The sequence below is a fragment of the Aythya ferina genome (assembly GCF_964211825.1).
Source record: "Aythya ferina genome assembly, chromosome: 15".
Taxonomy (NCBI): Eukaryota; Metazoa; Chordata; class Aves; order Anseriformes; family Anatidae; genus Aythya; species Aythya ferina.
In genome coordinates, this window is record NC_140314.1 from 12,973,946 (window position 1) to 13,001,248 (window position 27,303).

A 27,303-nucleotide genomic window follows, 5' to 3' on the forward strand; every position below is an offset into this window, starting at 1 on the left:
GTGCCGCCCACAGCTGAAGGGGAGCATATGGTAAGGAAAAGGAAACTAACTTGTATTTTTCCGCACCCCCGGGCTCAGCCTTTCTGGGGCTGTCACAGTCGATTTGTGCTGCCTGAGCTGCTTCGCCCCGGCCGCTTCTGACTGCGGCGGCTCCCTCCCAGGCAGCGGCGAGGCTGCTGCTCGGCGCTCGCTGCTCCTGCGGCCCTGAGCCGGGGTGGCCAGCAGGGACCCGGTGCCACCAGCCCCGGTCCTGCTCCTGGCACCCGGTGCCACCAGCTCCGTTCCTGCTCCTGTCCCTGCTGCGAGCCCCAGGAGCCCCAGGGCTGCATGCAGAGGTGGTGGGCACGGAGCTGGACTGTGCCGGGGAATGAGGCCACCGGGCTGTGCTGGGCCCCGGGTGGTGTGAGGGGTGCATTTGCAGCCACAGCCTTGAAAGTGCACCTTGGGGTGCCCAGGACCTTGGGACTCCTCACAGCCATCCATGCAGAAGGGTTGGGGTTGGGGAGCTCTGCCTTTCAACCACACCAGGCCCTCCTGGAGGTGGGCTTGCTCCACATCTTCAGGGTCCTGAGCCCTGCCGGGCCCCTAAAAACCACTGCAAAACCTACAGAGAACCCCGCTGAACCTTTGCACTGTGCTGGGGACAGCAAGTCGCCATGGGCTCTCCGTCACTCCCACCCTGCCATGGTGCAGCATCTCAGAGAGGCCTGGATCCAGCTGAGAAGCAAAGCTGCTGCCTTAATCCTGAGCTTTCTCCCATTCATTTGTCCAGCCCAAATGCTCTTGCTAACAGCAAGCTATGAAGTGGCAGATGGAGCAAGCAACTTTGCTTCTTCTAAGCAGGGTGCTTTTCCCACCAACTGCACCAGCTCATTCCCAGCAGGGACTTTGCAGGTGCTGGGTGATGCACGACACCGCTGTGGACCAGCCAACAAGGGTTAGGGTGGCTGCCCTTGCCATCGGGTGATGGAGAAGGTGGCCGTGCTGGAGACCACGAGCTGGGCTGAGCTGCTGCTTCCACGCAGCATGAAGTGAAACTGGCGGCCTCAACTGTTGCATTGAGTTTTTGGGCTAAGGGCAATATGTCAAACTGGAGTGGAATTTCAGGAGAGGCAAGGACCACACAGCTTGGCTGGTGTGAGGCCTTTGAAGGATGCAGCCATTCAAAACTCTCCAGGCTGCTGCCCTCGTGCTGCAAAACAACAGCCAGGTACCCATCTGACCCCAAAGGGGAGGATTTCACAGGGGTCTGGTACATGCAGGTGGATGCAGACACACTGGGTGCAACTCCAGCACCCGGGGGATTTGGTGTCTTTAGGAGTAAGCTGGGTGAGCTGGGAGAGCTCAGCTGCTGGGAAACATCAGCAGAAAGAGGGGAAATGGGGAAGCCCTGGGCTGCAGCAGCATGCCCTGGAGCTGCATGAACCATGGTGGCAGTCGCCTTCCTGGGCTCATCTCCAGCCCCTGCCAGCCAGGACCCCTTGGTGCACGGCCCCACAGCTGGGGTTAGGGGCAGGGATGGAGCAGCCTTCAGCCATGGGCTGGGCAAGGCAGGTTCCCCAGCTCCCAGTCGGTGAGCTCCCAGGCTTTGGGCACGCTGGGGACGATGACGAGGCCTGCAGAAGGAAGGACGATGTGGCTCGGGGCGGTGGAACCGAGCCAGCAGGCGTGAGCAGGGCTGACCTGGGGGGGTCACAAAGGTCACAAAAGCAACCACTGCGCTCCTTCTCCTCCTCCAGCAGCCACAGAGCTCCTTCTCCTCCTCCAGGGACGAGTCCCTCCTGGGACAGGCTGGGCTCGCACCCAGGATGGGGTTGGAGCTGCACTGGTCCAGGTGCCCATGGTCCTGAGCTCAGCTCAGCGTGGGGCTCGGCGTGATCCTGCCCCCTCACAAACCCTGGAGACAAAAGGACCGGCACGACTCACCCGTAACTCTGTGTGTGGAGGGGATGTGTGCCCAAATGAACTCATTTCTCCCCAAAAAGCAGGAGGAGCAAGGGGGCTGCTCCTGTAAACGCAGAGCCGCGTCCCCAGGGGCAGCCTGGCCCAGGAGGGATGAGGGAGGAGGCCGTGCCCGTGTCCCCACCTCGGGCTGGCCCTGTGCACGGCTGGGCTCTGCCTGCAGGACCCCAAAGGCATAGCCCCCACCCCGGGCTCCCTCCCCAGCCCCTCACCTAGCACAGGAGCCTTCTGTGGGGAATTTATTTTATTTTATTTTATTTTCTGGGGACAAAACTCCTCCATCTGGGGCTGAGTAGCAGGGGGCGGTGGGCAGGAGGAGAGGCGCAGGGAGGCTGCTCGGTGCCTCCCCGACCCGCGGGTCCCTGCCCGGCAGCCGCCAGCCCTGACCTCCCATTTGCCTGTCAAGAGCGAGCTCCGGCACCGCAACACCCCCTGTCAAATTAGTGAGTCAGAAGACGTAAGAGAGACCACCGCTGCTAATTTGTACATTAACTGGTTCTGACAGAAATATTTCACAAGTGAAAAAACAGAAAATGTGCCTCAAGACAATGTTCAACTTCCGTACCAGCAAACTTCTGCTTAACTGTTCAGCACGGGGGGGGGGTGGGAACCCGTCGCACCCCTGCGCTGGGGGTGCCAGGGAGCGGCTGGGGGGCCTCGGTGCCAGCCCTGCCCTTTGGGAGCCTCCCCCAGCCCCCCGGGGCTGCCCCCACCTCCCCTCCTGTCCCACCACCTGAGGGGTGTTCCCCAGCAGCTGGGGGTCCTGGGGAGAGACTGAAGGAAGCCGAGCCCCCCCCAGCACCCCAGGAGCACCCACCCCGCTGCCACCCCCCTGGCACACCGAGCCCTGCAGCGAGAGCGTGGCTGAACCTGGTGGAGGCCCCCGTGCCTGTTGGTGGCAGGAGCTGGGTGGCGTTGGGAGGGCAGCGCAGTGCCACGTCCCCACTGGGTTGGGAGCTTGGTGGGGACCCAAGCAGCTCTGTCCCAGGGCCAGACGCCCGCTGGGTGCTCACCGGGGTGGCCGATGCTGGTGCTTTGCAGGGTGCTGCCCCACGGCGCGGGCGCGGGTGGGAGCAGGCGCGGGCTGAGCCGGGTCCTCGGGCCAGCAGCATCGAGCGCATGATCTGTTGTGGCAGCTTCCCTGCAGCCTGGAGCCAGCCCCGAGCTAGCACTGATGATGGCTTTAATTGCTTTCAGATTCGATAGCCCAGCCCGTGACAGCCCCGGCGATGTGGCGGCCGCAGCCGCAGCTGTGCCAGCCAGCCCCGTCCCAGCGCGTCCCCACGCCGAGCGGGGCAGGAGGTGCTGAGGGGCTGCCCGGCCGCCCCACCGGGCTGGGGCTTTTCCTTCCCAACCTGGCAAACTTCCCCCAGCCTGGCCATGCTGCTGTGCTTGCCTGTGGTCCTGAAACCCAACTGGGATGCTGACAGGGAGAGCACAGCCGCCAGGATGCCACTGTGGCCATGCTGTGAAGCCACCCAGCCTTGTGGCACTGCCAGCACGCTCAGGGTGCTGCTCTGCTGTAGCAGGGGTCAGAGGGAGATGCTGGCAGGCTTCACACTGCCATCGGTGATGAGGACAAGGCAGGGCTGGGGACAGGGCACAGGCTGTGCTGTGGGGCTGGGGACTACCCCCAAGGCCCAGTTGGGGGTGCCCAGGGCAGGCAAAGCCGGGCTCCAGAGCACCCAGGTCCCCCCATCTGAGGGTCCGGCTGCCCCCAGCATCGGGTCCTCACCGTGCCGGATTACAGCTGCACGGGGAGCCAGGGGTCACAGGGGTGTTCAGCAGCTGCAGGGCCTCACAGTCCTCAACCTCCCTGCTGCCATGCTCCGAGATGCCTCCTGCATCCCGCTGAGACCGTCTCAGTGCGGGCAGCTGCCAGCGATGTCCCTAATGGCTCCTGCCTGCTGGACAGCCCATGGGCTCAAGGGCAGCAGGGTTGCATGCCCGGCACAGTGCTCAGCCCCACAAATACGTGGCTGCAGGGTGGGAGCTCTGGCCTGAGTGGCTGGCCTGGAGCACGGAGCCCCTGCGGTGCCGGTGCCAGCAGGGCCACGCGTCCCCGTGCCCTCCTGCCAGCCCTGCGGGAGCTCAGCCCCCAAACCCACTGCCCAGCTCCAGCGCTGGGGCTGAGCTGCCCTGCAGCAGGCTTCATATTTAATTTGAGAGGAGTTTGCTGCCCACCTGGGGACTCCAGGGGAAGCAGAGACGTGGGATTTCTCCTGGCACCCTGCTACCGGCACTCAGAAGACCTGGTTCCCATGCCGCCCCCAGTCCATGACCCTATTAGCCCAGACGTGCGGTGTTTGCTGCTTGGACCAGACCAGAGCTGTGCTCCCGGCAGCACCCACTCCCTCCAAACCCCGCCGTGCGGCTCAGAGCCCGCAGCGATGCTCTCGGCAGAGCACCGGCCTCAGCCGAGGATGAGGAGGGGGCCGGGGGTGCTGGGCTGAGCTGGGACGATGGCTCCCGTCCCCGATCCATTATTGCGGGCAGTGCCGGCGGGCGGTGCGGGGCAGGGCCTGCATTATTGACGAAGGGGAAGGCAGGCCGCGGTGCAGGCAGCATGGGCAGCGGCCCCTCCTGCAGCACGCAGCCGCGGGCAAAGCACTTTGCCTGCGCCGCAGAGCCGCAGAGCAGCCCGGCCAGCCCGGGGCAGGCAGAGCCGCAGCGACCGCAGAGAGCATCAGCAGCAAGGCGATCCTGCGGCGGCACAGCGCCCGCCTGGCCTGGCACGGGGACGGGGACGGGGACGGGGACGGGGATGGGCAGCTGCAGGCCCCGAGAGGACGCCCGGCGATGCCCTTGCAGCGGCACAAGCCCTGCTCCCACACAGCCGCTGCAGCTCTGCCCCCTCCATCCCAGCGCAGCGCTGGCGATGTTCTTTTCAAGCCTCCCTCTTGTCTCTAGGCGGAGATTTGTGGCGTAAAATGCACAATATGTTCTATCTGCCCTGTGGGAGCCATAAAATATTCACCAGCAGCTCCCATTATAGTCAGAGTGAATCACGGAGAGCGCTCAAGCCCGCGCTCCCCGGTGTGCCCCCTCCCTGCACAGACCCCGCGAGCCCCGGCACGGCCGCAGGAGCTGTGGTGGTGGCGGTGCCAGGTCCTGACAAGCGGCCAGGACCTCGTGGTGCACGTGGGGATGCAGAAGGACCCTTGCTTCCACCTGGAAGACCCCCCATGGGCTCGGCAGGTGGAGGGAGGATGGGTTCGGCCGCCCTTGCCGAGGGTGAGCGCACCGATGGGATGGCAAATGCCAGAGCAGCGCAGGGCCTGGGGCTGCCGTGAGCATGGAGAGGACGGGGCTGTCATCGGGGCGATGGGCAGCACTGGGCAGGCAGCGTGGGGGGACAGTGTGCCCTCTGCAGCTTCCCTGGTGATCTCTGTCCCACTAAGCACGACCTGGTGTCCCCAGCACTCAACATTTCATAGCCCCAGCCCCTCGGTCAGGGTCCCACAGCCGTGCCATGGCACAGCCCCGTGGGACAGCCCCTTCTGCTTGCTGCCTGCATTGTCATGAGTGCGCTCCAACACACCGGTGGCTCCAACACCGCCCTTCCTCGCCCCTCCTGCTGCCTGCCCTTCCATGTCAGCCCGCTCTCCCTGCCCAGCGCCCATCTCCCCCTCGGACCTCAGGCTGAAGCCGTGGCTGCTTTAAGGCATGGCAGTGCTTGCTGATAAAGCAACCCGCTGCTACGCAAACAGTAATTCAAACACAATGATATCTTTTTCACATGCGGTTATACACAATGATTGATATCTTGATACGTAATAATGATATCTTTTTGGCAGGCAATTATAAAACGGGTAATTCTGTCTCTTAACTACTGCAAGTGTTGCCTCCTGCCCTGCCATGGCTGTTGGCCTCCATCCCGCACCTCTCGGCCACTCTGCGTGCGTCCTGGTGCCTGGGGACCTCTGGCAGCATCACCGGTGTCACCTGCTCCTGGTGACACATCCACACCTGTACCCAGACCCATACCCACACCACATCCACACCCGTACCTATACCCACACCCACACCACATCCAGCTGCAGCTGGATGCTGGAGGCTGTCACTGGGGCAGGGGGAGCCACCCACACCCCTGGCAGGGACAAGGCTCCTGGGCCACCGCGTGCCACCACCGAGGCCTGGGGCTGTCCTTGCTGTGTGGGTGCCCCCATCTCCCGGGGCAGGACCGTGGCACAGGGCAGGACTTGTCCAGGATTTGCTCAGCGGGCTGGGGAAGGCCAGGAGGGCTGTGAGGGACGCGAGGGTTAAACCCTTTCTCCGTCACGTCTCCCTTCCCTGAACAGACCGAGGCGGAGCGGCAGTGCCCTCCCCACCAAAATTAACTCTCCATCTGTTTCTCCCCGGCTGAGGCTGATGGCTTGTGACAGGGCCTCCTGAACGCAAAGATGTTTCGCCCGGGAAAAAAAAATAAAAATAAAATCTATTACGAGTCGCTCGGAGAGAGGCAGCAACCCTCGCCTTCTGTCTCTCCCCGCTGCTCTCCCGAGGTGCCCACCCCGGGCCAGGGGGCGCAGCCGGGACCCCGAGGGGGGCCGGGGGTCGGGGCAGGACCCGGCGGCCTCGGGGGTGTCCGGGGGGCTCCGAGGGACCCGGGGGGCTCCGAGGCGGCGGGGCCGGGGCACGGGGCCCGAGCGGAGCCTCCGCGGGCAGCGGCTGCCCCCTCCCGGCCGCCGCCGGCCCCGGCTTCGCTCTCCCCGATCCCCCCCCCGGCACCACCCCGAAAGCGGCTCCGAAACTCGCTGGACCCCCCAAAATCTCAGCCCCGGCGGCCCCAGAGAACCAGGCAGCTTCAGTAAAAAACAAAACTTTATTTGGTCCGTCAGAACCTGAGTTTGAAAACCACCCATGGATAATTCGTTATCGTACAGGGAGTACTGATCTGCTTTACAATTGATAAAATAGCCTATGTTTCTGAGGAGCTGGACAGTATTTACAGGGTTAAAAATATTCACAGCTCACAAAGACGGAGAGAAAAAAGTGAAGGACAAATCATCCCGAGGAGGAAGGCGCGGGGAAGAGAGAAAACAGAGCGATGAACAGAGATAACCATGGCCGGGGCCTGGCGCAGCATCCCCAGCCCCTGCCCCAGCCCCTCAGGGCCGGGGGGGGACAGACGGAGCGGCCGGACAGACCCACAGCCCCTGCTGCCACAGCCTGCCCCCAGCATCTCCCCCTGCCCCCAGAGCTGGGGGGCCTGGGGAAGGGCTGGGGGCCCCCAGCAGACGTACAGACACACAGCCCTGCCAAGCCCGACGGACACCAGGCCAGCCTCGCCACGAAGCCCCCGCGGGGCCGCAGCAGCGCCCAAGGTTCCTACAAACCTCGGCCTTGTGCCCCTCTGAAGGATGGGGCCCACTGCTTCCTCCTCCCAAAAATCACTCCCTGGGGCAGGGCCACCAGCTGGGTGCTGCTCTCCAGCCCCCGGCTCTGTCCCTGCTGCCCCATGGCACCGCCGCTGCCCCTGGCCCCGGGGGGCCGCATGGCTTCTCTGCAGGCGCTGCATCCAGCGGCCGCCTTTGCATAGTAACACTGCGAGGGGGTGGGGGGCACGGGGAATCGCCCCCAGCCCCGCTCGCCACCCCGGAGCAGAGGTGGGGAAGCGCACGCCTTCGTTTCGCCCCGAGGTGGGGTGAACACCGACGGCAGCAGCTCCCTGCGACAGCCCCGTGCCCTTCCCAGCCCCGGCACGGGGTGGGGGGCACCACCCCCGGCCCAGCTGCGGCACCTCGGTGCCCACTCGGTCCTGGCAGCAGACAACGAGGGGGGACGGGGGACACAAGACGGTGGGGAGGGCCCAGGGACAGACGGAGGGTCACACAGACGGACAGACATCAGAGGTATATTCTTTTTTTTGTGTGTGTTTTGTTTTGTTTTTTTTTTTGCAGCGCCAGGGCCCTGGCACCGCAGGAGGGGGCAGAGTCCTGAGCGTGGTGCCTGGGAAGGGCATTGACAGCAACCTCCAGCCCCCCCCCTCTCCTGCAGCCCCCCGCTGCCACGCTGCGTGCCCGGGGCTGGCCGAGGGCAGCGGCCCGGTGGGATCCTGAGATGGCCCCGTGCCCCCAGCTGCTCCTCGTAAAGTGCCGTGGGGGCGGCCGGCAGAGCTGGTCCCGGCCCTGAGAGCTCGCCCCAGCCCCGCGGCGCAGGGCAAAGTGCTCGGCGTGGTGCTCAGGCTCTGCCCCGCGGCTCAGCGCTGACAGCTCGGGGGCAGCCCCAGGCCAAGAGGCTGGGTGAAAATCACAGGGGAGAGGAGCAGGGAGGGGGCAGCGTTTCGTCATAGGGGCCGGGGCCCGTGGAGCCCGGCCACGTCGGGCGTGAGCAGCGGGTTGTGGGTGCCTTTCGTCGACATCCAGTCGTTGAGGAAGGCCTGGGTGGCTTTGCGGTGCGCCAGGCGGTGGGTGATGGAGAAGCCGGCGTTACCCTCCAGCTGGGACAGGATCACCAGCACCTGCCTGCGGAGAGAGTCGGGCTCAGCCTTCGGCCACGTGCTGCAAACCCTCTGCCCCCATCTCCCATCCCTGCCCCGGGCCCTCCACCAGCACCCCTCGGTGCCCCCACGCTGACCCTCTCCTCCCACCCCTGCCTACCCCGGACCTGTGCAGGGGAGGGACGCTGTCCTGCGTCTTGAGGCTGCCGCGCGTAGAGACGACGTTGAAGCTGTCGGTGCAGTCGCACTGGACGTGCAGGTAGGATTTGGGGTGCCGGTTCTCCACCACCACGATGAGCCCTGCCCAGCCGTGCGTCAAGTAGTAGCACGTCATCCCCTCACGGCCCTGGGGCAAACGGCATGGTCAGGAGCACGAATCCTCTGGGAAGCCCTGCCTCTAAATCATAACCCCTGGGCCAGCACCTTCCCCCTCCAGCTGAGCCCTGCCCGCTGAGGACACGGCAGAGGCAGGGTCCAGGCTCCCTCTGGCACCGTTGTCCCCTTCCCTGCTGCAGGCGCGGGCAGGCCAGCCCCTGCCCTGTGCCACTGCACCCACCTCGTGGCGCTCGCCCTTGTTCTCGGTCAGCAGGATGATGGCATCTGCCAGTGTGGTGGGCTGCGCCTCGATCTGCTCCACCATCACCTGGCGGGAGCTGTAGATGGCCAGGATGTAGCTGGAGTAATCGGTGGCCGGCCGGCTGCTGGTGGGACTGGAGGCTGTGGAGAGGACAACGCGCAGAGGGGGAGATCACCGAGACCATCCCCAAGCACCCAGGAGCGGGGACTGACTGCACTGCAGCGCACGTGGGCAGCCTCCACCCCCAGCAGGCTCTTCCCATGGCGAAGGTCGAGGTATTTTAGCACCTCCGCCTCCCCCAGCAGCCCCGCGGGCAGGGTACCCAGCCCCTTACCCTGGGCGGTGGCGGCGGGGCCGGCCAGCACCGTGCTCCAGTGGTTGAAGGCACAGCACACGACGGCGTACTCGCCGGGCTCCAGCATCACGTCGCAGTTGACGAATTTCTTGACGGCCCGCTTGCTGTGAGCCATCAGCCGGCCCAGGCTCAGCTTGTTGCCACTGGTGAAGGTGGCGCGGAAAACCATGATGCACAGATCCAGCAAGTGGCTGTCCACCGTGTCCGACCGCCTGCGCCCCCAGGGGAGAAAGGCAGGCATCAGCTGGGTGCTGCCCCGCAGGGCAGAAAGGCAGACCCACGGTCCTCCCCCTGCCCTGGGGGCCGCCCAGGAGTCGCTGCCTGGGTTTGGGTTTTGGGTTTTCGTAAGCCACGAGGATCAGAGAAATGCCAGCGGAGGCTCATCGCCGAGTTCTGCAACCCCGTGGGATGGCGTGGGGTGAAGAGGTGGGATGGGGACAACTTCAGGCATTTCTCCCAGGGCTGGGTCGCCGCCTGCAGCCCTCGCGTTGCCTTGCTCACCTGCTGCCCTCCTGGAAGAGGGCAAACTCCAGGGTGGCACGCTCCAGCACTGTCAGCGACGTCACCGTCACCGGCCCGTTGGCCTTGTTGGGGAACATGCCCTGCACGCGCACCTCGTGCCAGTCTGAATGGAGCTTGCAGATATCCACCGAGTCAAAATACCTGTGGGGAAGCTGGGCTCAGCACCAGGGGGGTCCTCTGCGGGTGCGCTGCTCTGCCTCGTGCCCCAGCAGGCTGCAGCTCACGCAGCCAGGAGCTGCGGGCACCGGAATGTCCCCCGCCTCCCCCTGGGGATGCCCAGCCCTGCAAAGGGACTGGGAGAGGAGTTACAGCTCCAGGGACCCACTGATGCCCACCACACCCTGTGGCTTTTGGGGCTTTGCCTCCCCTGAGCAAAGGGGTCCCCACGACCCTACATGAAGCACCCCACAGCCCCCCCCCGGTCACGCTGTCTGCTCCCACCCCCCAGCCTCCACCTCCCGGGTGTTACTGTACTTAATGAAATCGCTGTACTCCATCCAGAAGACCCCCTCGCTGTTGTCTTGGGGCATCAGGTCGTGACGGAGGGGAGCAGGCCAGTGGGGCCACTCGTCGGACCAGCTGCCGTTCCAGGAGAAGCGGCCCCAGGGGTTTCGGAGCCGCAGGAGTCTGGGGGACGGGGAACAAGAGTGTCAGAGGCTCAGGAGTAAGGAGGCTTTCTCCTCGGGCTGCTGCACTGCCAGCCCCCACGCCGCGCCCACCTGAAGCCTTGGACATCCCGCAGGTCCAGGATGGAGTAGGCGTGCCGCGGACGCAGCCCCATGCTCTCATAGGCCACATCGTCCACCTTCATGTTGCCCCCGCCGCAGGACGCGCCCATGAGGAACCTGCAGAGGGGACAGCAAAAGGCTCAGCGTCCTGCAAGGCACGGGGGGAGCTCGTCCCCATCACTCGAGGCACGGGGCAGGCTCCCCGCAGCGGGCTCCTGTGCATTCCCTCTGCAACCACACCGCAAACCGCTCCGGAGCAGGGCCCCGACCCTGCTGGCCGTAGCTCAGCCTGGGCAGCAGCGAGTTTCCTCCATCCCCTCAGGTTTCTGCTGAGCCCAGGCTCCACGGTGAGCTGCTCTGAGCAGCAGGGTGCTTGGCTGGCTCCCAAATAACACCAGACGGACAGGGCAGGGCTGCCCTCCCCGCGCTGAATCCCCCGTCCCTTCCCACCTGCAGGGCTGGGAGCCCCGTCCGTGCACAGCGGATCTTTGCCCAAACCTTCCCCATTTTGTGCCAGGCCCTGGGGTCCTGCCAAGGGCGTTGCTGCTGCACACTGACAGGAGCAACCCTGCCTTCAGCCATCCCCCAAAAATCAGTGACTTCCATGGTGCAAAGCTAACCTAACCGCCTTCCTGCTCTTCCTGCTGGGGCGATGAGCGGGAGGATTTTGCTTTTGCTTTGTCTCCAATAGCCCGAACAAATGCCCAGGTAGGGGCAGCAAAGATGCCAGGTACGGGTGGGAGACGTGCAGGGCGCAGGACTCCACAAGACAAAAGACTCGAAGCGCAGCAAGCGGGCTCGATGCCAGCCACTTCCAAACTGTGAGGTAGCGGTAAGCGAGCAGAGGGAAGTTCACCAGGGGTTTAATTATGGATCAGAATGAACCAAAGGAGACCCCGCTTCACAGAGCTCGGAGGGGGGGCTCTGTCAAGGCTTCAGACAAACGCCAGGTGCGATGGACCCCCCCATTAATGCACTAGGACCTCTCCTCTGAGCCCCTGCAGGTGAGTGCAGCCCCCTCGCCCCCCTCTCCGAGCGTCCCTGCTCCTGCCACGGCGCCCTCCTGCCTCGTCTTACCCAGCCTCCTTAGAGCTCAGCATTTTGGCCCAGATGAGGTCAGTGTCAATGGGCTCCTCGCGGGGGTTAGTGGAGCTGACCTGCAGCATCAGGCTCTCGCAGGGGGCACCCGTTAGTGTAGCCAGGCCTTCGATAGCGCGCCCCGCCTGGAGGGCAAAGTACGAACCATGAAGCTTGGCCAGAGCCTTCTCAATGAGGGCGACCCACAGCTGCTTCCTCTGGGCCTGGGGAGAGAGACAGAAACACGTCAGGAACCCGGGCAGGAGATGGGAAGGCAAGGGGACCCTGCACTGTCCGTTCAAGTGGTTTAATTCCCACTTGGGAAGACGTCCTGGAGCTGATGTGTAACGGGTGCCTGGATGCCGACACGGCTGCACCTTAGGGTCTCTACCCAGTAGCACCAGGCCCTTTCCTTCCATCCACCTGGATTTTAAAATGTTCAGTAATGGAAACGGGCACTGAGCACATCTCCCACACACACATTGCTGCGAACAAAACCCACCACGCATTTGGTGAAGGAGGCTGCCTAGAGCATGCGTGGCCGTGGGACCCATCCCATTGCACCCATGGCACTAGGAGGCTGCTTCAAGGACAAGCTCCCAAAACCCCTGTGCAGACATGAAAACTCCCCCGGTTCCATCCCGGGGACAGCAGCAAGATGTGTTTTTGCAGGGACAAACTCCCCCTGCAGTCCCTTCGCTCCAGGCATCGATCTTGGCATTGCCAAACCGAGGACGGACGAGGTGCAGGAGCTGCATTACGGCTCCCAGAGCTCTGCAGAGCCTCCGCCAGCCCCGTGGCGTGGGCTCAGCTCCGCACGCAGCCCTCAGAGCCCTGCCCGAGCCACCACTGTGGGTCCTCAGCGTGCTGCAGGCCGCGGTCACCAGCGATGCTTCACCCCTTGTCCTGGGAGGAGACGCCTCCTGAGGACGAGGGAGCCAAGAGGGGATGTGGAAGCTGCAAACGGAGGAGCGTGGGAGGTGAGGGGACATTTGGTGGCCTCCGTGTCTCCACCAAATCCAGCTCAGCTGGCGATATCAAGCACAGCTCGGAGGGCAGCAGGGTGAAGCAGCGGTGCGTGTGGGACCGCATGCGGCTCACAGGTGGCAGCCAAGAGTTGGGAGAGGGATGGAAGGCAGCGAGGCAGCTTCCTGACGGGTAAAGAAGGCTTGGAAGTGCCTTTCTTGGGTTTGTTTTTGAATCCCCCACTCAACCAAAATTCACGTTGCTTACTCCTGCCCGAGAGGCAGTCACCGAGCTCTGCTAAGAGCCTGATTTCCTTCAGTTTTATAACCCTGTGTTTCCTCTTTTAGCCCCATGTTCAGCTCGCGCACCTCAACGCTCCACAGAAAAATCTCATGATGATTCCGATGCATCTGGAAACAAAGGCGAGGCAAGCCCAGCCCACGTGAAAACCTCCAAGTTCCAAAAAAAACAACCAAACAAACAACAAAAAACCACAGCTTGAAATTGGTAAGAGGGAAAATAAAGCTCTGCTGCCCCACGCCCCTGCCCCAGGGCTGGGCCACCTGCACACTGCGGGGAGGAGAGCTCAGAGCAGGGGTTTTGCGAGCTGCAGCAGCATTAGGGTTCCCCAGGTACTCGTTGCCAGGCCCTGTCCTCTGATTTCTGCCTGTCCTCTGCTTCTGTCCTCTGATTTCTGCCTCTGCAGCCCGGCTCAGGGCCCCGTGTGTTTTAAAGCAGGGTCTGGATTTCAGAACCAAGTCAAAGCCCATCGTCCCCGTCCCTCCTGCTGACGGCAGCCCTGCGGTCCGCGTGGCAGATCTGTGCAGCCTGAGCTGCAATGAAGACGTTCTCAGTCTCCTTCATGGAAATGATCCCAGCAAGCGCCCCCGGGCCTGGCAGGCAGGGCAGAATGCGCAGTGACGTCCCGGAGCGGCTCAGGGAGCTTCTTTAATCCTAGCAGATGCCACCCGAGTGTGCTCAGAGCCACCGGGCACTGGCTCGAAACAGGCTGCTCTGTTGTGTCCCCTCCCTCCCCGCCGCCCCTCCCCGGCACAGCCAAGCTGCCAGCCCTTCCTGCCGAGCAGAGGAACAGCTTTCGCTCAGCCCCTCTCAGCGCACAGCCACAGAGGTAGCAGAGTTCCCTTTTGTGTGCAGAATAAAGATGTCTTCCCCTGCTAGCGAGCTGGCCTGCAATGCAGAGAGAAATGATGGAGAAAAAAAAAAAAAATGCAGAAGAAACTTCTCCGCTGCAGCCTGGAAAACGCCAAAAGCGGCCTGAAATAGGTTGATGGGATGGCCTCAAAGACACACCACAGCTGTGCCTCCTCCCACCCCACTGCCTTCTCCTGGGCTTGGGGACGAGCCCACCTTCCCCCGGAGCACTGCCCACCCCCTCCTGATCCCCTGTGCCCCCCTTGGGGCTGCTGACCTGCGAGAAGAGGAGGTACCCGCACTCGTCGCAGGGCAGCATGTCGTCCACCAGCACCGTGGTCCACGTGCCGTCCTTGCACAGCCGCACCTGGTAGGCGCCCTCGGGGCACAGCGTCCTCGTGATCATCACCCTCTCCACCAGCTCCGGCCGCTCGGCCAGCACGGCCAGGGCGCTCAGGAACCTGCCCGGGGGACGGGGCTGGGCTCAGCGGGGTGTGGGTGGGCAGCAAAGCCCCTGCCCGGCCGCCCAGCGCAGGGGGAAGGGGATGGGCAGAGGGTGGGCACGTGCCCGGGGTGGAGAAATGGGGTTGGGGAGGGCTGGGGGGCACGATCCGGGTCCGGACGGTGGGGGATTGGGGCAGGAGGGTGTTGCCCCGGCTCTCGCCTCCTTACCAGCAGTTTCCCAGCAGACCCTGGAGGATATCCGAGGACCTGGGCGTCCGGAACACCGACCACTTCAGCAATCGGTCTTTGAAGATGCTACAGTTGATTTCGTGGGGTCGCAGCCACTGCTTCACCCGCTGCTGCACGCTGTCACCTTCCGGGAATCCCACAGACTTGGGCCCAGGGTGGAAACTGTCATCTACAAAATTGACTTTGTTCTGCGAGAGCAAAAGGCAAGGCACGGCATCAGTGCGCAGCTGTGTGGCACGCAGCTCCCCGGGGCCTCCGGGAACGGGGCTGGCTTGGAAAGCCACGAGTTGGTTCGACCCCTCGGGGCTCCCGACTGCATCTCCGATCTGCCTGTGTGTTTTAGGGGAACCTCCCCGGGCAGGGAACATCTCACACCTCACGCTGGTGCTAAAACTTGGGCCGTGGGGGCCCTTGGCTGCCTCTACGAGTGGCGAAGCCCACGAGCAGCAAGGCTCTGAGGAAGCACCTGGCAACCAAGCGCTCCTCGGTCCAAGCCCGTGCCACGGGGCGAGACCCCCGGGGCGGCCCCAGGCGCTGCTGGCACAGCCCAGCCCCGTGGCACAGCTCCGCACCGTGCCAGCAGCGCCTTCCACAGCCAGATTCAGCCCGAACCAAGCTGGCAGCCGTGGAGCCCTCGCTCCCAAGCCCGATTCCACCCGCCACCAAGCACTGAATAAAGTCGGGTGGGCTAAACAGCAAATAACCCTACAAACACCCCCAAATATTAGCCACGGACGTAGGATGGGAGCGCAGAACTTCCCCAAGGGCAGAAGGATGGCTTTCTCGGACAGTTTAACACAGGGTGAAGTAAGAACTGGGATTTCTTTGTTACCGTTAATTACATGGAATTAACTTCTTTCAGCAGCAGCCCTCTCTGATTTAACTGAGCTGTGCTCACCACGCCAGCGTTCGCTCTGCCTCTTGTGTTGCAATCCCGGCTCAGTGATGCGAACATTTCCTACCCGGTGCCTCAATTAGCGCTCCCAGCTCCTGCTCCTCAGAAGGGTGTTTTTCAGCTAGTAGCTGTCACCACTCCCAGCCGAGGCCACAGAGAGTCCCGAGGCTTTGCTGCCTTTCCCCAGGGGTGCAGCGGGCGCTGCGGCTGGCAGGGTGCACGCTGCCAAGCGCTGGGCAGGACGCTCAGCAGGCACTGCCAGGCACCTGCACGGTCCCCATGGGGCAGCGAGGCTGCTGCTTGTGTCCCCTGTGAGGGGATAAACCCGCAGACAGGAGGGCTCTGCGGGCAGAAGTGGCAGAGAAGGCGCGGGCAGGCAGAGCCCCGGGCTGTGCTCCTGGTGCCGTGCCCGCTGCCGCCTGCTGCTGTGCAGAAAGGGGAAGGACGTTGGGTCGGACGAGAGAGAAATCACGAGATGAGGATGAGCAAGAAGGGGAACAGCACGAGACAGGATGCAGCAGCCCGGCCCCAAGGGGAAGAGGTCAGCCCTGCCTCCTCCCAGCCGGGCGAGAAATGATAAAGCTGAAAACTGGGGGCCAGGCACCAGGAAGCACGGGGACAGGCGCTGCCAGGACAGCAGAGGAGGCAGCGATCCCTGCAGGGAGCACAGCTGCGAGTCGAGCTGCTTCCCCCGACGCACAGAGACTTTAAAAAGGCAGAAGATTTGGCCAGCCCGATGCTCTCCTCCAGGGGAAGGCTGAGCAGCGCTGCTCCCACCAAACGCAGCCGCCAGAAGCAAGCTTTGAGGCTCCTAACATCCTTCAGGCCCGACTCCACCGCACAGAAGGGCTGCTCCCTGCCTCCACAACAGGCCGTCCACTTGCTTAGAGGGGGCTGCGCAGAGTCAGGGTCTCCCCGATATAAAGAGTCTGTTAGCCACGGGCACGCAGCAACCAGAACACCACAAACAGCCCCAAACCAGCATCACTCAGCAGCTTCCTTCCCCACTCAAACGCCTCCACGGGCACTGGTGAGAGCAGCACAGCCCCGGCCGTGGGAGCGCTCCTCGGCCCGCACAGGGAGAGCCTCGACGCTGCGTCAGAGCGGGACTGCGGCTCCCTTCCCATCTGGTCCTGAAGAGCTGCAGGCTCGCTCCAGGAGGAGGGCAGGGGAAGAGCAGCGTTCGCAGGAGCATCGGGTGCCGCTCGGGGCAAAAACGGGGCCAGCAGAGCGCTGCTGGAGACTGAAGCCCAGCACTGAGCCAGAAACTTCACGCTGGGAGGGAGGGAGGGGCACTAAGGGCATGCTCCTGAGACCCCCACCTGAAGGCAGGATGCAGCCAAACCTCAGCTGTCCTTCCCCAGACGGGGCTGAGCCATTTGCAGGCGCAGCTGCGCATTCGCAAACACCAAAACCAGCAGGCTGAGCAGCCCCAGGACAGCTGAACGAAGGCAGGACTTTGGGAGCCTTGAAAACCCCCGGCACAGACGCAGCGGCAGCAGTGTCCTTTGCCTGCACACGCAGTGCTCTGCAGCACCCTGATTCCTGCACCCCCCGCACACCCTCCTCCCCAGCCCTCCTCACCCTCGGACAGGCAGGGACTGTGCTGATCGCCCCGTAACGTTCCCTTCTCTCTCAGCTTTAAAACACTTCCAGGAGCCAGATAACTCTCTGACCTCCTCACCCTTGGGTGGGTGGTGAATGGGATGGATCGCCTTGGAGGGCCCCTTCACCCTACAGATCCCCCCCTGGGGATTTCAAATGCCCCATTTCAGGGTCTCCAGCTGCTGTGGGTGAGCACCTCCCCTGCAACCTCTGTCCCCAAGCCCCACCGGGGCCCTGCCCTCGCTGAGCACCCTCCCGGGGCGTTGAGACGGGGCCTCCCCGGAGCGAAACCAGCAGCAAGCCCCGCTCAGCCCGCGCTCACCTCCCTGCAGAAGGTCACGATGTTTTCCCACAGCGCCTTGGCCTCGCCCTCGTCCGTCTGCCTCCTCTTCTCCACGTGCATGCTCTCCCTCCTCTTGAGGGCCTTGAGGCCCTTGCGCTGGGCCACGTAGTGCTGCGGCGTGTGGCAGGCGGCGCAGTGCTTGGCCTTCAGCTCGTTGAGCAGGGTGCAGGCGGGACAGGCCCACTGAGCCGGCCTGTCCTGGGCTCCGGGCAGCGGGGACGGGAAGAGGCGAGCGACCTTGCGGGCGGAGGGGGCCTTGCTGCCGCAGGAGGGGCAGGAGCCCTTGTCACCAGCTCCGCAGTCGGGGCAGCGGGGGGACGGCTCGCCCTGAGCGCCGTGCTCCTGGAAGCCGTGCAGCTTGGAGGAGCCGCAGGCTTTGCACTTCTGGGCCACGGTGGGGTTCTTGAGGGTGCACTTGGAACACGACCAGGTGGTGAAGTCGGGGCTGGAGGGGCTGCAGGGGGTGAACCTCACCAGGTCCCCCGCCAGGTTGATGGTGTCGCTGCCTTTCTGCGTGCCGCAGGCCTCGCATTTGCTGGCGCCGGAGGAGTTGAGCAGGGAGCAGGCGCTGCACTTCCAGTGGGACGGGCTGACCTCCATCTCCTCCTCCAGCACGCTCAGCCGCTTGGTGGACAGCAGCTCCTGGAAGCGGGCAGCGGGGGCGCCCCGTGCCTGGCCCTGCGGGGACCCCTTCTGCCCCGCCGCGCTCGGAGCCCCGGGCTGCGGCGCTTCGGGCCCCGGCATCTGCAGCTGCGGGGGCACCTCGCGGCGGCTGCGGGGCACGGGGTTGTTCTGGAGCCCCGGGGAGAAGGGACTGAAGGCTGGCATCTTCTGGGCCTCTTGTTCCATAGCCACCGGGCCCTGGGCGGCCACGGCGTCGCCCTCAGAGACCTCTGCAGGGACCAAAGGCTGCGGGGTGGAGGGGGCCATGTGAAAGCCCGCAGGGGTGATGACTTCAGGGACGACCAGCGCCTCTGGAGGGATCTTGGGCAGGGAGAGCTTGCGCGGCCCACCGCAGGCCGAGCAGGAGTTGGCCACGGGCGTGTTGTGCAGCGTGCAGCGCTGGCAAGCCCAGCCGCTCTCCGGCTCCCCATCCTCGGGGCTCTTCCCCTCCGACTCCTCGCTGCTGCTCTCCACCTTGGCGGCCTCCTCCCGGGACGTGCCCTTGGGCTCCACGAGCACGGCGGGCTTGGGCAGGACGCCGTTGATGACGGGCAAGGGGGAGCCGCTGGGCCCCGGCTCCGGGGTGAAGCCGCACACCTCGCAGGTTTCTTTGCCCAGAAAGTTCCTGAAGGTGCAGCGGGCGCAGGCCCATTTCTGCTCCTCCACGCTCAGGCGCAGGATGTGGTTGAGGTCCGGCTTCTGGCGAGGGGCCTCGCATATGGAGCACTGCCGCTGGCCGACGGGGTTGAGGAAGGTGCAGCGGGTGCAGGACCACTCGCGCACCGCAGCCATGGAGCCGGGAGAGTGGGAGTTGCTGGAAGAGAGCAGAGGACAGCGGGAGGGTGTTAGAAATGGCTCAGTCTTCACAATAAACATTCCTCACAAGGGTGAGGGCAGGGCCGCCAGGTACGCATTTTTCCCAGGCTGGCCCAGGCAGGGTTTTGCTTCCAGGAAGGGAACAAAAAGCAATGCAGTCGCTGCTCTCCAGGCACTCGCTTCTCTGGCACTGACAGCGTTTCCACAAGTGCATGGCCACGGGCCAGCTTCCACCCCCAGCGCTTCAGGAAGGGCACAGACAGCAGCCCCGCAGCCCCGCTGAGCCCTCTGGTGTCCGTGGGGATGAACCCAGGTGAGCGAGCCCCACACGGCTGCACCCAGCCCCTACCCACAACTGCTTTGCCCCCCTCTGGCTTGTCTGTAATGCCGAGGCAGCTCCTGTGTGAGACAGGCGACTGCCGGGAGAAAAGGCAGCCGTGGGCAGTGGCAGAGCCGAGCTCAGGGAGCTGTGGGATTGTGGCTGCAGGAAGGGGACACGGGGAGGGCAGGGCGCCCGGCTGGCACGGGCATGCAGAGCTGGGAGCCACCCGTGCCTCTGCTTGGGAACGCCCAACCTGCTTTGCCTTCTTTCTGCTCCCGGTGTCGGCTCTCTCTCTCTTTCGGGGCCTCTCCAGCCCCCCTCCCTTGCACTTTCTGCTCGTGCAGACACAATTATCTGTGCCAGGGGGAACAAAACCCTCCACTGCTGATGCAGGGCAGCTCAGCAGCTCCTGCCCCTCCAGCCTCCAGCAGGGGCAGGTTTCAGCGCTGCCTCCCTGCTCCAGCCCCACTTCTCCGGGAAGCGGAGCGGCCGCGGAGCACCAACCCTCGATTCCAACCCCTGGACCTAACGTTGGAAGATGTCCAACACATGCCAGAGCACCTCGTTGTAGGGCAGAAACTGATGTTTTTAGGCAGGTTCAATTTTCAGAAAGCAAACAGCAGCGGCGGCACCAGCTCCTGAGGGGGACCTCTGGGCACAGGGAGAGCAGCTCCCCTCAGGGGCCTTTAGGGAAGGCGATGCCCCGCTCGCACGCAGGTTAAGGAGTGGCCGAAGGAACCTCAGCCCTGCTGCTTGTCCTCTGCTCTGGGTAATTTCCTGCAACTTCCAGTGAAGGTGGGGCTGAAACAGAGTTTCCTGCTTCCTCCTCCTTCACACGAGGACCGGAGAGCTCTCCCCCCTGTAAATGCACCGCACGAGAGCCAAGCCTAAAGCCCCGGACACGCAGGGAGCTGCTCCTTGCCCTGCTCCCCTCCCAGCCCCCAGCCCCTGCCCCGTGTGCCACAGACCCCCGGCAGGGCCGACCCTGCAGGAGGAGCCTCCAAGCCCTCAGCTGTCCCGGAGCAAGGAACCCGCAGCTTAAATCACGGGGGGTCACCACCTTCCTAGCACCCCTCCGAGGATCAGGTTCGACCCAATGCAAACGGGAACAAAGAAGGGAAAGAAACCCTTCTGTGCCGCAGAGGACGGGTGCAGAAAGCTGGGAGATGCCCACGGAGGGAACGTGCTCCTGGCTGGCCTCCAGCATCCCGGGCAGCAGCACCTGCACGGCCGGCTCCCGGAGGCAGCGAGCTGACTGCATTGCAGCAGCGGGGCCTTGCGGGGACAGCGGCTGCAGCAGGAGCCACCCGGGAGGGAGGAAGGTCCCCTCCGGGGCTGGGGACATGGGACACCCCCAGGAGTACCCCAGCAGCAACCTGAGCACGTCCCCAACCCGTGCTCCTGGAGACCAGCCCTCCCTCATGAGATCAGATGCAACCTTCAAATCCCTCCTTAAATCAAATGTTTCTCTAAATAAAGCCCGAACCCAAGAAATCCATTTTATTTCAAGAGAGAGCTCGAAAACTCACGCACCGTGCCTTCCCAGTTTGAACTTTACAAGGTATTTATTTACCGGAGTCCTTTCAAGAACCTTTCCCAGCTAAAAGAAACACAAACATTGATTTTTCTGCCTGAAGTCCTGCAGCTGTGAGCCCCTGCGCAGCGCTCTCCCCGTGGCAGCACCGTGCCCAGAAACGTCTGAAAGGAAAAATCAGCCTTCAGGCAGGGAAGGGAAGGGAAGAAGCCGTGTGCCCAGCTTCGGCAGGGGCGGGGAAACCAACGGGGCCGCGAAGGGCACCGCGATCCTGTCACATCCACTCCCCTCACCGGCTGAGCCGCACCGAACCACGGGCATCAACAGAAAGCAAGCAAGGGCTGGCAGCAACCCGCACCACCCGCACCACCCGCAGCCATCCCGCGTTGTGCTGGGGGAGCCCCGGCCCCAAAACCAACCCCTTGGAGCGCGTTGGCGCCGCTTACCGCAGCTCGGCACCCTGCAGCCACCGCTCCTCCTGCCGCACGAACCACGCTGGCCAAGGCTTCTGGCCACGCAGCCACGGGACCGTGGCAAAGCACCGTGCCCCTTCCCGGAGCAGCAGAGAGAAGGAGAAGCCCGGGATGGCCGAGGCAAGACGGGTCCCACCGGCGGGCACAGCAGGGCGGGCGGCATCGCCGGGTGTGCCTGATGTGCACCCAGCGGGGAGCTGCGGGCTCGGGGAGGCTGCACGGCTTCACTCGGCCGGGCAGGAGCTCCAGGCAGCAGAAGGGAGGTGGCAGCAGGACGCTGCAGTGCTCTGCCCTGCTGCTGAGCTGCCTGCGCTCTGCCCCGAGCTCTGTCCCTGGCCGTGGGGAGCTGCTGCCTCTCCCCAGCCGTGCCATCCACCCGCTGCCGGGACCTCCAGGCTTTCTCCTCTGGCAGCTCTGAGACAAACCAAAGCCTCCCAGAAGAGCTTGCCTTTGGACACCTCTTGCTTTCGCTGCTTCCCCGGGGGTCTGGAAGTCCCCTGGCAGCAGCAGGGAGCTCCCTGCCTGCTCGTCCCCAGGGAGGCTGGCACGCTTTGTGGGGTGTCCCACAGCCACACAGCTTGGGTGGGAGACACAGAAATGGGAGAGGACGTGGGCAGGCACCTCGGGAGATCCCGAGCAAGCCCCTGATCCTCAGCCTGCTCCTGTTGGGACCGCACTTGGTGGCTGCAGCCCCTGCCCCACGGCTCCCCTCACCTCTCACAAAGGGGCTGGCAGGAGGAGAAGACCCCCGCAGCCAGTCCGAGCCCTGCACTTCTCCTGTAAAACCTGGCTGGTTCCTCTCCTGGCAGGCAAGGAGCCTGCGCGAGAAAACCCAGCCATGTACCCCCCGAGCCCAGCTGCTGTACGACAACACACGCTGCAGCCCCAGAAAACACAACGGAGATGCACATCGCCTGCCGTCTCCCCGTGCAGGAGATGGGTTTCTCCCCAAACAGCCACCTGCAGAGCCCCCCGCCCATGGAAGGGCTTTTTCCTGGGGAGGAGGCACTTGGCAGGGGCAGAGGCAGAGGGCACAGCCTGCAGGGAGGCACAGCCCGGCTCAGCTGAGCTCGTCCTGGTGCCGCAGGGCCCTGGCTCCCACGCAGCCAGCAGACAAGCCGCAGCTCTCTGCCACCTGCGGGTGTCAGCAGGGACCAAAGGCGTTTCTGGAGCCTCACCAGAGCAGGGCAGGACAGGACAGGAAGGAACAGGGAAGAATCCCTTGTTCTGGTGAATTTTATTTATTTAATTGTTGCTGGAGAGCAGCAACAATTAATTTTTTTGTTCCCAGGTGCTGCCCACGGAGCCGAGTCCCTCTCACAGAGCCAGGCAAGGGCCATCAGGCTGGGCCAGGGGAGGTGTCAGCAGACGGACTGGCACAGCAACACAGAGGAGCTCAGCAGGGACTTCCCAATTTTTACTGACTTCTAGAGGAGCATCAGTGGAGAAAAGCAGCCTCTGATTTATGCCTCAAAACCTCCGAGGCTACAGAAGTGCTTGCACCATGCAGTCAGGGCAGGTTGCTTCAGTATTTCCAAATCCTGCCTCTCCAACTCCTCCAAAGCAAGCCAAGAAAATAAAGGGGGCTGAAACACCAGCGACCACCACCCAACACAGAGGTGCAGCCGGAATTACAGCGCCAGGAGGGAGCTGCCCCTCTGCGCTCCCCTCCTGCTTTCCACCATCGCCGTTCTTCAGCTGAGCGAGAGGAGAGGCCACAGGGAGCCCTTCCCCACGCTCACCCCTGCTTTGTTGGAGGCTCCCATCAAAGCAAGGACGGGAAGCAGGGCACCGAGGCTGCTGCAATGTCACCCACGTGCCCGCAGAGCAGGGCCCTGGCTGGCACCCCAAACCCGCGAGCAAAAGCAGCAGCACACTGCAGGAGCCAGCACCGAGCTGCTTCAGGAGGCCAGACTTATCCCAGGGAAACTCAGCTCCAGAAGGGACTTCTGGAGGTTTCCAGGCCAACCTCCTGGCTCCGAGCTGGGTCTCGGAGAAACCCGTGCCGGGCAGATCCTCCAGGGCAGGCCGGGGCTGGGGCTGTGGGCTGAGCTCCAGCGGCACCGCTCTTGTTCCTCAGGTCTGCTGGAAGGGAACCACGGGGGCTACAGCTGCAGAAATTCATCCTTTTGCTGAAGCAGTTGATGAAATAAAGACTTTTTGAACCTTCTGTGCTAATCTTTGAGGACTCCGGAGTTTCGTTATAGATTTATACCTGCCCTCACTACAGTTACTCCAGGACAAACCCAACTGGCTTGCAGGAAGCCAGCTTGGATGGGGGGGACAAAAGGCAGCTGAGGGACCAGCATGTCCCACTTGTCACACCCTGCCCCAGGCAGGGCTCCCCGGCCTCCGGGAGGTCCCAGTGCAGTGCTGGGGCTCCTGACAACTGCTGGGACAGGGCAATCACCCGTGGGCAGAACCCAGCATCTTCCCCTGCTCACAGCTGGCACTGATGCAAGACATCTGGACTTGTTCTGGGCAATAAAGCAGCGGCGGCACAGGCGGGTTGTTCATCAAAGTAGAAGGGAGGAAAAAAAAAATCTAATTTTACAGCAGAAAACCATGCAAGGGTGAGCACCTGAAGGTGAACGGGGCCATCAGAGACCCGTAACAGCACGTAACCCTTCCCTGAGAGCGCCAAGGGGCTCAGACAGGCACCACGGGTTTTCCAAGCTGCTGAAACAGCCCGGTTTGTGGGAATTTCTCGGTCCCATTGCACCAGATCTCCTGTGGGTTCTTGCAGTTTCCACGCTTTTCCCACGCTGGACACAGCTGGCAAAGTGCTCAGACAGCTCCGCTGTGCTTCACTGGCCAGGGAGAGAAGAGGCTACAAGTTTTAATAAGAAGGTTCCCAGGGGAAAACAGAACTGCACTAATGAGAAGCCTGACAGGATAAAAAAAAAACAAAAAAAAAAAACACACAGGCCCCAGCTAACTGGAATTGATTCAGCAGGGTATTTTTGCAGCAGCCAACAAAACCACAGAAACTGCTCTCCAACTGCAGCTCTCCCTGCCACTTGCTTTGCGGGCACCTCCTATAACCAGGGCTCGCCTGCCCTAAAACAGACAGATGTTAGGGGTGAGGGGGCAGTTTGCCATAGGATGGGGAAGAAACAATTTCCAAGGCAACGTCAGCGAGTACAACTGCTCGCAAAGGATGCGAGTGGAGCAGAGAGGGTGCTCCCCGACCCTTCGCTGGCTGTGCCAGAGGAAAGCCCCAGGAAAGCTGCTGAGAGCCGGCTGGGAAATGGGCAGAGGCAGAAGCCCAGCAGGGACAGAAGCAGCTTGAAAGCTCCTGTCAGGTGCACCAAAACCTGGCTTGGATGAAGGATGGACGGTGAGGAGACCTTCATCGCTCGGAGAGTCCTTTACAGGGCTGAAATCCCCGGCTGGGTTTGGCCTGGGAAAAGGAGAAGAGGAGCAGAGTCTTTGAAGGCTTCAGCCCATCTGAATACGTGGGCACTGCAGCTCCTGGCTTGCTGCTGCTGCTGCAGGAACGCGGAGCAGCCCAAAGCAGCCCGGCTGGCAGGAGCACGCCGCACACTCCCTTTGCCCGGAGGGTGCAGACACCCAGGCAGCAGCATCCCGACCTGGCGTGCTGGAGACATTTATCAATCTCCATGCGAAATCTTCAAAGCAGAATCCGAATCTGGAAGGCTTGCCCCGTGAGAAAAACAGGAGGTGCATCATTAGCCTTCGGTATCCCTTAATTGCTTGGGTGTCAGAAGATGCTATCTGGGAAGGAAACCAGCTCGGCCAGCACAGCGCCCTGCAGAGACAGGGCCATGCGCAGAGGCTCCTTTGTAGAGAAAAGGTTACCCAAATTTCTGCCCGAACAACAAGAAGAATCCCTGGGGATATGAAAGAAAGAGGCAGAAAGTGTTTCAAGGAGGCTGGCGAAGTCCAAGCCCTGCCTTTGATCAAACGCTGTGAGCTTTTGCAAGCCCTGGGCTCCCTCCCTTCAGAAGAGGGAGCGGGTACGTACCCTCACCACGCCTGCTAGTGCTGCTGTTGGTCCTCTGCTCAGCTACTTCATTTAGTTTTTCCTATTTATTTTTTCCTACATTTTCCTATTTTTGGGGTATCTGAGGAGATTAAGAGCAAACAGTATTAAGATCCAATTGCATCCAAGTCCTGCACCCCGAGGAAGATTTATGTGCCATTAACTCGGCCCAGCATCTCACCCTGGCTTAAACAGGTTTGACAACGGCTTAATAGATTGATTTTGCTTGAGGTGGTGCTGAATTAACGACCTCAATCCATGCCTTGCCTTATACAAGTGCATTTCCTCACTGACTTTGACTAAAATCCACATACAGCGGATATTTGAATCCACTTAAGGGCAAACACACAGGAGGAGGTACACTGGTTTTACAGTTTTATTCCCAGTTTCATGAAATTGGAGAAATTTGGGTGTAGAAGGGCTCCCTACTGACACCCCGCTAGTGCTAAAAGCTTTGGGAGTGCCTCAGCGTGCGTGCAGCCCCACGAAAGCTGCACTTTCAGAGCAAAAAGGACCCAAATCCTCCAGCAAACAGCACAACAAGCCAAGAACTTACTTTCCTATTGCTAAAAAAAAATAAAATCTTTTCCAACAGATCAATAAGGCTCACCACAGCCACGCACAAGAGCCCTTGTGCTGCACCATCCTCGGTGTCCTTACAAATGCTGGAGCCAGCAGAGAGCCCAGGCCTCCAGCAGACCGACAGCGCCGTTGCGCTGGGTGCCGCAGCTTCAGCGTCCTCAAGGCGCAGAGCGAGGATGCACGTGGGGAACGCGAGTTTTGGCCTGATAAAATTTGGTTAGCTACCTTGCATTTGTTTGGTTGGTTTGCTTTTTTAATCCTTATACTCCATCTTTGGTCTGAAGAGTCTTCCAGAAAGTTTCCCACTTAAAATAAAGTCGCCCAGCAAAATTTACGAGCAACAGAAATGGGGGAAGGTTAAGACTGAAGTAAATCCCACAAATGAAGACGATGCGTCTTACGGACAGGCTACTAAATGAACTAATTACCTGCTCACGAGTTGGCTTTTATAAAAAGCCTCGACAAAACGTTCTGAGAGGCGCCGTACGTCAGCTGCTGGCCCTTCAGACCCCCTGAACGCGGCACAAGCGAGACGCCGGCTGCACACACGTGCCGGGGGATGCCCCCGAGCCCTGCCTGCTCCCTGATGTTGAGAACAAATCCGGTACAAACGCGTGCTGCCGCTTCCACACGATCACCTCAACGGCCCCAGCAGGAGGGAATCTGCAATTACTCACACGTGGAGGAGGCTGAGTGCTGCTGAGGAAAGGAAGGTAAATGAAAGACTTCAAACTCTGAAAAGATCCCCTTGGTTAGGAAGGAACAGTTCAGAGGACGGGCGGGGAATCTGAAACCTGAGCAGCCCGGGGCTCCTTAACGCAGCAGGAGAGGAGATCCCTGCAGAGCAGCCACGGCCCTGGCACCAGCAGCTCGCTGAGGTCTGACCAAATGGCACCGAGTCGGTCACGCACCCAGCAGGGAGCAGCAAGGACACCGCAGCCCCTGGGACAAGCTCTGGCACCAGCCTTCCATGGAGCAAGGTCCTTCACTCCTCAGCGTGTGCCAGGAAGGGGCTGGGTGAGACCAGGAGCGCAGGAACCCCAGGACAAACGCACCCAGAGCATCCTGCAAGGAGAAGCCCTGTCGCACGCTGGGGACAGGCTCTGCTCTTGAAATCCCGAGGGCTCCCTGCTGGTCTGGCCCCAGCTGTGACCAGTTTGATGCTGAACATCACACAGGTGCCTGAGAAACTTCATGGTCCCATCAGGAACAAAAACCTGCAAGCCCCCGCTGAAGTTTCGTGCAAGATGCAGAGAAATCAGGGGAGGGGAAGAACACCAGGGAGAGGATTTACAACCCCCACGCCAGAGCCGGGAGGACACGCTGGGGAGGAACAGCCGGAAAGATTTTGTTTGTTCCTGCTGCTCTTACACCAACTCATTTCACTACCAAAGGGCACAGAAGTTGGTAACAGCAGTGAACCAGGAGATCCCAAGAAGTGCAACGCCTCGGAGCATTAGCAGCAGTCACCAAACGGCACCCGGGGAAGCTGCAGAACATCCTCTTCACCAGGTTCCTTTTGCCCATACAAAAAGTTTGCCAAACAAACCAAAGCAGCAGGACTCAGCAGCTCGGTGCCCTTTGGAACAG

At 62.3% G+C, this 27,303-nt stretch overlaps 1 protein-coding gene across 12 annotated transcripts in view; it reads right to left on the reverse strand.

The window, feature by feature from the left end:
- Positions 1 to 6,768: 6,768 nt before the first annotated feature.
- CAPN15 (calpain 15) overlaps positions 6,769 to 27,303 on the reverse strand; it is a 44,665-nt gene continuing 24,130 nt past the window's right edge. For 11 of the 12 annotated variants that reach the window (XM_084537436.1, XM_084537437.1, XM_084537434.1 and 8 more), the window contains 11 exons: positions 17,297 to 18,794; positions 14,454 to 14,662; positions 14,059 to 14,242; positions 11,664 to 11,887; positions 10,578 to 10,703; positions 10,333 to 10,485; positions 9,838 to 9,999; positions 9,316 to 9,548; positions 8,961 to 9,121; positions 8,572 to 8,750; positions 6,769 to 8,429 (listed from right to left, as the gene is read on the reverse strand). In XM_084537436.1, coding sequence (XP_084393562.1) covers positions 8,252 to 8,429; positions 8,572 to 8,750; positions 8,961 to 9,121; positions 9,316 to 9,548; positions 9,838 to 9,999; positions 10,333 to 10,485; positions 10,578 to 10,703; positions 11,664 to 11,887; positions 14,059 to 14,242; positions 14,454 to 14,662; positions 17,297 to 18,794 — 3,307 coding nt within the window. In that variant the 3' untranslated portion in view covers positions 6,769 to 8,251. Of the gene's footprint in view, positions 8,430 to 8,564; positions 8,751 to 8,960; positions 9,122 to 9,315; positions 9,549 to 9,837; positions 10,000 to 10,332; positions 10,486 to 10,577; positions 10,704 to 11,663; positions 11,888 to 14,058; positions 14,243 to 14,453; positions 14,663 to 17,296; positions 18,795 to 27,303 lie in introns of all 12 variants that reach the window. The other variant, XM_084537442.1, reaches the window with a different exon arrangement.